The sequence below is a fragment of the Dunckerocampus dactyliophorus genome, chromosome 18, assembly GCF_027744805.1.
Source record: "Dunckerocampus dactyliophorus isolate RoL2022-P2 chromosome 18, RoL_Ddac_1.1, whole genome shotgun sequence".
NCBI lineage: Eukaryota > Metazoa > Chordata > Actinopteri > Syngnathiformes > Syngnathidae > Dunckerocampus > Dunckerocampus dactyliophorus.
In genome coordinates this window covers 9598611-9607866 of record NC_072836.1, presented here as the reverse complement: position 1 = coordinate 9607866, position 9256 = coordinate 9598611, and the positions used below count along the sequence as shown (strand labels likewise).

At 42.9% G+C, this 9256-nt stretch overlaps 1 protein-coding gene across 1 annotated transcript; it reads right to left on the bottom strand.

Annotated features, from left to right (window-relative positions):
- Nucleotides 1-418: 418 nt before the first annotated feature.
- cbx4 (chromobox homolog 4 (Pc class homolog, Drosophila)) lies at nt 419-8515 on the bottom strand. Its single transcript, XM_054758935.1, has 5 exons — nt 8161-8515; nt 8040-8083; nt 7612-7677; nt 6070-6136; nt 419-3461 (listed from the first exon to the last, which is right to left on the bottom strand). Exons 1-5 carry the CDS (start codon nt 8227-8229, stop codon nt 1908-1910), a joined length of 1800 nt encoding a protein of 599 aa, XP_054614910.1. The 5' UTR covers nt 8230-8515; the 3' UTR covers nt 419-1907.
- Between the last annotated feature and the right edge of the window lie 741 nt (nt 8516-9256).

Genomic DNA, 9256 nt, shown 5'->3' with positions numbered 1-9256 from the left:
GAAATATAATAACCATTTAACATTGTTTTAAAAAGAAAACATATTTCAATGAGTTCCCTACAAAGGGTTAATGTAAGATTGACATAAGAGCGCCACCCTGCCCTCCCATAATGTAGAGATAACATTTAAAAACTGTTAGGCTGTGCTAAGTGGCCTTTGTGCAGGAATTGCTTGTGATAATGAAACATCTTTTTTCTCGACTAAAAGTACAAGTAAAAGCCACAGCGATGTTAGAGTGCATGCAAACAAACAGCAACGGCCAACCATTACTAGGAACTTCTTTCTTTATTGTGAAACTGTGCCGACGGCAGTAAGCCCACAAACTCCCCTAAGCCAACTTGACAATCCTTTTAACCCAGTGCAAGAAAGTAGAGCAACAAATTCAAGTAAAAAATGAAAAAACAGAGTTGTTAAAAGATCACTTGCAGCTTATTGTTTAATGACAAATAAATATGCACTCTTCCATTTCATTCTCATAGAATGTTAGCATTCTCATAACTGGTGTTTGCATTCAATGTGCGTACAAGGTGATTTCGACTGTACATCCAACAGATTCAACATTAGCATTCTAAGCAGCATAAAACATAAACAGCCCGTGCGCACTGTAGACTACTGTCTATACCAAGCTTTGACGAGTCACATTTCCCCGGTAATTAGCAAAGAGCAGTCACATGCCTTTATCAGAACACGTAACGACAATAAAACTAGTAAACTTTGAGCGGTAAACTGAGATGAACAATGTTAATCCATCGTATATTCCAAGAATCATGTGTTTGACAGACTACACTCTAAGTGCTTAACAGGAACGGTTAATAAGTAAGGATGGGCACATTTCTTTGACATTATTGACCGATTTTGTTTTTTTATCTCTTATATTGATCAGACTAATGCTACCCGTAGGGGTTGCCGCAGAGCAGATGTACAGTCATGTGAAGAAATTAGGACACCCGCTTTTGGAAGACATGCAATACATGTAATAAAGATATCATTAGGCAAATGGTCAGTTAGTTGTTAAGTCCCACACATGCCCCTGGAAAGACATTTGGATTGATGTTGGCCATGTTTTTCAACCAATCTTGCTAAATTTTATTGCCAAATGTGCACCAAATTTCATAGTGATTTGGCAAAACACCCTGATAGTAGGTGTTTTGGAGAGCGCTTTGAGCTGTGTGACTCAACCCAGGTTTATTAATGTGGTATATTTGTCAGAAAAATAATAGCACAGGCAACACAGTAAAGGGTGCATGTTTTGACAAATGTTCACCTTTTTTTCCACAGCTGTTCAGAAGTAGAAGCGTTCGCTTACACAAACTGGGTGTCCTAATTTTGTTGTGACTAGCTTTGCTTCCCCAGCTGATGTCATGCAGCTGAATCAACAGCACCTCTGCTGGTTGCAGCTAGTAGTGCACTCTGACTCTTTCCGATTAGCTAATTTATTAATTACATCCATCACTAAATTAAGTAAAAATCAATGAAAAAGACTTTAAAAGAGCAGCAGTTTGTCCACTCATAATGAAGGTAAATGACAATCGACGGATGGAAATGGAATTAAGTGCTTTCGCTTTGATTTTTGATCACTTTTGACCTGCCACGTTCCTCCCTATACCGCACACCAGGACTCCAAATAATCCATGATCATCAATACAAAATACATATAAACCTTCATACATCTCAAGATTACAAGTTTGGTACAGGTATGAAACAACAGCAAATAAACGGATTCTTGAATGTATTCACTCAAATCCTCGAGGGCACTTGCTTGGGCTACGTTTCAGGAGTTACAGTATAAAACATCATAAGAAACATATTGAATTTGAATTATAAATTATAAATTTGCTTATGTACAAAATCTCCTTTTTTTTACAGTATGCACATATGGACAGTGTCAGTTGCTTTAAAAGGGTTCCTTAGAAAGAAACATACTCTTTGAAGGTGACAGTCAGACTATTTGTCGTGATGTCCGTGATGATGATATTTCCCATGAAAGGACAGATCTTTTCAGCAGGTGCTGCTTTAGTCGACTTCTGTGTATCTTCCCTTACATCCTTGACAGTAGGTTGTGGTTCAGGTTGTTGAAGTTCAGACTGGGGTTCGGGTTGTTGTTGAAGTTCAGGCTGGGGTTCGGGTTGTGTTTCAAGTTCAGGCTGAGGTTCGGGTTGTGGTTCAAGTTCAGGCTGCGGGTCGGGTTGTGGTTCAAGTTCAGGTTGCGGCTCAGATTGAGGTTTAAGTTCAGGTTGGGGCTCAGGCTGAGGTTCAGGTGGGATTTCTGACTCAGTCTGCTGCTTTGTCTTTCGGCAGCTCAGATCAATGGGCTCCTCTTGGTCTCCACAGTCCATTGGATCATATGCATATGTGCTGCTACGTCCACGACAGTGAAGGTCCATAGGTTTGTCCTGAGGTGGACCGACCCCAGTGCTAGGAACGCTGAGGCTTCTGGAAGCCAGAAAGCTCTTGGAAACACTCCTCTCATCCACAGAGTCGGAGAGTTTTCTCTTCCGGCTGCTGGGATAAGCTGGAATCCTAATGTGGTCCATAATTGTCGGGGTGGGGATGTTGGCGTCAGCTGGCCAAGACGTAGAAGGCGAGCTGGCGGTCAGTTGTAGGGGTAGATCGTCGGGTAAGTCCGCCTGGCCGCGAGCCACTTCTGTGTTGTATTCTTCTGCTGTGCTTGGTGATGGTTTAAAGAAGTGTCTGTCCTTCGGGGAACACTTTTGGGGGTGATCTGCAGCAGGGAGGGAACTACTGCTGCATATCTCTTTGGGAATACCGTTCTCCACCATTTTGGTTCTGTGTGCTGGATTGTTCTCGCCCCCACTTTGGGTTTTCTCTCCACTTGACGATTCCCCGTGTTTGCCCTTTGCTCCATGCACTTTATGACTGTCCATGTACTTACTCATGACGATAACAATACGTCCATTCTTGTTTTTATTCTTGATTATCTTCATTTTGCTGCTGACAGAACTGGGCAGGGTTGCGTCCTTAGGATCGGGCTTAAGGGCATGTTCACTTTCGGCCTCTTTGGGAGCAGGTTTCCTGACCTCCACTGCTAGCTCTTTGACTTTACTCAAGCAGCCTGTGTCTTTGTCACGAACCCATTTCTGCTGCAGTGCCAGAGGCAGGTTCCAGCCAGGGTTGGCTGGTTTACCGTCTGCTTCTTGAACTTTGACCACCTTTTTGAGCCTTGAAGCCTGGGCGTCATACATATTAGGGTCAGGCTCATAGTGGTGGTGCTTTTTGCTGTTCAGCTGGTAGATGTACTTCTTCTTGCTGTTAGTGAGCTGGTCTGCAGGGACCTCCTGGCTGCTGGGCTGGTACTGGTGGTGCTTCTTGCTGTTCAGCTGGTATTGCTGGGGCTGGGGACGCTGAACGGGGATGGGATCGGACTTGGGGCAGTCTTCTACATCTGGAGATGTGTCCTCAAAACCTGCGGGGATGCTCGATCTCCGGGCAAATGAGGGTACCTTCAAGAAGAGATAAGATACTGTTGGGAAAAATGCTGGTATTTCAAACACAAAAGGCTGGATCACATACAAACTACTACAGTTGTCCTTCGTTTATCGCAGCTAATTGGTTCCAAACCCGACCGCGATACGTGAATTTCCGCCAAAGTAGGACTCAATACTAATAAACAGAATATTTTTGTTGTTAAAGCATAAAAAACCTGTTACTGACTGTTAATGGTTTTTACCATTATTAGAGCCCAGTAGACATGAAATAGCACCCGTATAGTCACCTTTATACTCCTATTATTCTTTGCTTACACCACATTGCGCAACACTAATGCACAGGCTACGGGATCACAACAGGGACATAAGAGACGGCCGCCACTCATCGCATATAACAAGCTACTGAGCTAACTACAGTAGTTAACTAGTAGCTAACTAGTAATTTATTTGTTCTAAACTCAAGGTAATGTAATCTAAGGTCTCATCAATGTAACATTACTGATGCCTACTGACCAGAATACCACATATGATTTGTCTTTCAATATTTTTTGACTAATAATAGGCCATAGTCAACCACAAAACAGCAATCGTTTATTAATTCATTTTTCAAAACCACGATAGAGGGAAGGAGCGATGTTCGAACCGCAATGTAGCGAGGGACAACTGTATATCCATTACATATTACTGAGGATTCAATACTTGTAATACTATCTTCACTGAAAAAAATGAAATCTAAGCAGAATTAAACATCTGAAATGAAGGTCAAAAACATTTCTTTTTGAATAACAAGTATTTTTATCTTACGATGTAGACCAATATTCTTATATTAAAATCTATGAGTTGATTGAGTCTGTGTTGCTATGGTAATTGCTATGCAATGCTTGTGTAAATAAACCCATCCATGTAAACATCCACTTAACCAGCAGAACTTCAGCTAAAAAAAAGCTAAAAATATTAACTGTATATTAAGACAAGACATTTCAAAACACATGCACTTAAATGGGCAAAACAGGTGAACATCCAGAGCATACTGTATGTCCAGCAATAATTTAATAAAACAAAATACTAATTCATCAACTTTGGCACTGTGTAAAGTCTAGCAAGTATTATGATATATTTCCCGCTTCATTTACACTTAGCCAGGATTTTCCTTTGATACCAAGATCATCCATACAGACATTGTGGACGCAGACAAAAATTGTATTTGTATATATTTTGGATATGATATCTGCCAGTAGAACAAGAAACAAACCAAGTAAAATTGTGCTTTAATATCAATGGTCTTGTTCTGTTAGCAGTTTCTTATGACTTAAGATAAGGAAAATGGTTGAACCTCTAACCTGTCCGGTAACTTCTTTGCATTTTTTACCTTTCTTTCAGATATTTAATCTTGCTAAGATTACAGTTTTTGATTAGCTTAGCTGGCAACACAAGTGAGTCCACCTCACTGTGAACATGCCCAAATTAGCACCATTGTTATCTAGCATGGAATTCAGCAGAGCTGCACAGGTTTTTACTGGAATTCGCTTGCACTCCTCCATGATGACATTTGAGTTCAGGTCTGGAGAAGACCTACTTGGCCACTCCATTGCCTACAGCTTCGTCAGCAAGGCACTTGATCATCTTGTTTGGCCTCATCATGCTGGAAAACTGCCAAGCGGCCCAGGGAGGGTATCATGCGCTGCTTCAGAATGTCACACTCCCTGTTGGAATTCATGTTTCCCTCAATGAACCGCAGCTCCCCAGTGCCTGCTGCACTCATGCACACCACTGTCACCATGTACTACTCTACTACTCACTTATGTTGCCAGCTTTTTATACAATAGTGTGATACAAGCTGTACTCTGAAGTATATCCAACTTGACTTCTTATAGTATTCTACCTTGCGAAGATATAATAAAATGGTTGCTGAAATTCATGTCTGTGAAAACAACAAATCCAACAGTGACCTAAGACTTTTGCACTGCAGCCTACAACAATCCATGCCTTTCCTAAGATAACATAAAAACCAACAGAGTGAGATTGAAGGATTCCCATCACCATGCCGGATCTGTCTAGTCACCCACCATCTTGTCCCTTTCTCAGTCTATAGCACAGGCTGACCCCTCAGGCCCTCAGAGGGGCACTGCAGTGGAACGTTCAAAACCCTTTCGCTGTGACCTTTGGGTCAGACAAGTGCCAGCAGACATGTCACGCTTCATCTCTGATTCCTGACCACGTCTGACTCCAGCTAAGGACTAGCAATCAGCCTACATTTGCTTCATAACAAGGTCCATTAAACCTAAAAGCACAGCGCTACTTTCAGACATTTTGTTCCCTGGTAAAACACTCTGCTGATTCACTTGCTCTAAAACGAGCATGTTGTCGAAAAAGAATAAGTCCACTGCATCCTGCATACAAAGCAAGGCATTATCAGGAAATAATACACATGCTTGTGTAACCTTGAGGACAAGCCAGATCAAGAACCTCGCTCTCTCGCTCCCCTAGCGACGTCTCTGCCTGAAAGAAAACTAAAAATAACTGGCACCATAATAACAGCAGCTCTAGAACACCTGACAGGAACCCTCCCCCACTCGGCCTCCCCTTTTTCTGGCCTCTCACTGCCAGAGAGACTGAGCATTACCTGCAGTAGAAGATGTTTTGGTTTCGGCCCTCGTTTGCGATATCCCATCAGCTGCTCCTGCCTCTCCCTGTGAAAGCAAAACATGATTATTATTACTACTTTTAAAATGATATCGAATAAGAACTGGCATATGAGAATGTCATCCATTTTCCTCCACCTACTCAAGGTCAAATGTGGAATTTGGCTCTGCAAAGCATGATGGTCCTTATTTGCATACCTGTCCATGGTAATCATCCCAGACTGTATTCTCATTATCCTGGAGAAATTCAATTAAGGCTACAGCCAAGAGAATCTCTGCTCGTCTTTCAAAAACATCCTCCCTTCTGCCATGTCTCCTCTACACAGCTCACACAGCTGTAATGACGGTCACGTGGTAAACGGCAAATTGGAAAAACACTCAGTGGGATGAATGAAGGCTAATAATCTAACAGGCAAATAATACAAGCCAGCTATTTTAGAACATGAACACAAAAACCAAGTACATAAAAAGTGTAATGTGGTTGTACCAGCAAGGCCACTAAGCGCTATCAGTGTCACTTTCTCATAAATAACCAGCAGTGAATGAAGGCCGCATTATCTAACTGTGAAGCTACAGATGTTCAAACCATCACGGTTCGCAATAATAAACTGTCGAGAGCTTATTTTCCAAATGCAAAAAAAATCAGAACGAGGTGACCCCCCCCCCCCCCCCCCCCCCCCCCCCCCCCTTCCCCATTCACAGAAGATTTGGCAATTACTGGCTCCCTTGTCGGATTCCCCCCTCCCCCATCCTCTGGGAGCAAGGCGAGGAATCCACACACTGCACAGAGCAGCCCTCCATGCATGACCATCAGGACGGAGCCAGACACACACATGCATGCCTGCTTGCTTGCTTCCAGCGGCATAGTGTAAACCTTTGACAGCATAAATGCTAATTCTGTCTCACGGAGCCTTAAACATGACGTTTTGTGAATTTGTATTCATTAGCATTTAACTTCACGGCCTGGCATTGTTTTTGATTGGTTGGTAGGTCGCTCGCGTGATGCATTTAGCCCTCAAATATGTCCTCCTGTAAACCCTCACTGGTCACTTCATTAGGTACACCTGCACAATCTATATGAGACATTCAACATTTAACACAATAATAAATCTCAGTTTTGAAGGTACTGTGTTTTAGGATGGTTACTATTATGGAACTGCATTGTATCATAATATGCTGTTGTGATGAGGCAGCAACCAAATAATTGTTTAGTAATACCACTAAAACCATTGTTTCCTGCTTACTTACTTAAGTGTAAGTGGGCGTAGGTCTTCTTTAAATACATTTTTGATTCTAAATGCTATTTCAATATAGTAATTTCCTGCAATATTGCTACTACTTCCAAGCATATTCCAGCCTGTCCTTGCTCAAGAACTCTCACTGGCCCTTTTCCCAAGATACAAGGGGATGTGTGGGTGAGGGTGGGGGGTTGTAGCCCCTCCCCCTATGCCCATATAAGGTCACGGTCGAGCTGGAGGCCTTAATAGTGCAAAGTCTGCCACCACCTGCAGCACAAGTCTCACCTGTGTTGAAATGCAACCAGGAGGCGGGGGTCAAGGATGTTTTCCTCTGGCTCCCATGTGTTGTATCTGCAGGGAGGGGACAAAATAACTGTCATTATTTAGGATTTACGGACAGGTAACCTAACATCGTCAGTGACTCCAAGGTGATGGCATATAGCATATAACAAACCATTGTGAAGAGTTAAAAAAAATGTGTGGTGTGTTCGGGCGCCAACATCCAGTCGGCCATTTTAGCGCCACTGTCTCGCAAATTCGTTGGCAGAGCAGAAATAATTAAAACGGGATTACATGGCCGTGCCTACCCTCCCTTTTCCCCACGCATAAATTAGTGAAGGCATCCGCGGATACACAAAAAGCCCATATATGCACTCACTCATTTGCATTCCAATGAGTTAAATTATGTATTAATATATAAATACACGACTTACTTTGGAGACCATCCCCGCCACTTGACCAGGTACTCAATCTTCCCCTGCGATGAAAAAAACATTCATATGGAATTAAACGCACCATTTCGATATTTCCCTGCAAGAACAGGCGCCAGTTTACCTTGCGAATGCGCTTCTTTTCGATGCCCTCCACCGCAAAGACGTGTTCCCCGGCGGCAGGGAGCTCCATTCTCGCCGCAATCCGACGTCAGGCGACGAGGAGACGGCGAAAGCGATGTGTGCAAAAGCAAAGCAAGGCAAGGCAAGGCAAGGCAGGGCGCAGGCTTGGTAGTTTTCCAGTTTAGTATCCAAATCCAAAGTGTTATTCCCTCCAGCTCCGTCTCGTAGTCCCCTCCTTTGCACGGTCCACACACACACGCACACAGTCCTGGCAGTGTGCATAGAGAGTGAGAGACAGTCACAGCCAAGCCGTAGTGAACTGATCCAGTCGTGCAAGAGCTCGGGCTTTGCTTGCATGACGTCAGGAAGGGAGGTGGAGACCTCTCCTGGTTGGACTCCATCCCCTCTTCTTTGACGTGTGGGAATTCAAATAAATCAGTGCGTTAAGTGTCACGGCACATATGTAACACTTTATCTCCATAACGCCCTTCAGTAGGTTTTCAAAATGTGGATTTTAGCCACCCAAAAAAGGGGAGTGTCTGCAGAAGCAAGCAACCTTTGATCTTTATCTTCGTCTTTGGAGAAACACACCCCAAAAGCTCCCCACTGATGCTTGTGCTTATAGTTTCTTATCAAGTGACGTTATCCACACAGAATGCATCATCTTATAAGACTGAAATCATGACATCATTGTTTTATGCTGCTTTTCCTTATACAGTAATTGACCCGGATGCCCGTAAAGGTTTGAGGGTTCAAATACCATCCAAAAGCTCATCATCAATACTGTGTAGATTGCATTGAACATCTATAGGTGCAGGATTGTACCTGAAATTCGTTTGTTTTATACCGTAACCCTCCAAAAGTGCCACATTAATTCTGTGTAGGCCTTACAGTTTTCTCATAAAACCAACTTTAAACACACTAGAACAGATTGTCTTTGAACATGCTGCCATTTTTATGGTTGCCTTTTTTAAATGGTGTTGCCTTTAAAGACTAAATCCTGGATTAGCCCCGAAATCCACGTTACACACTCACCCTTCCAAAAGTTCCCCAACAATACACTGGTCTTATACACTGAATATCTAAAGAAACACAAT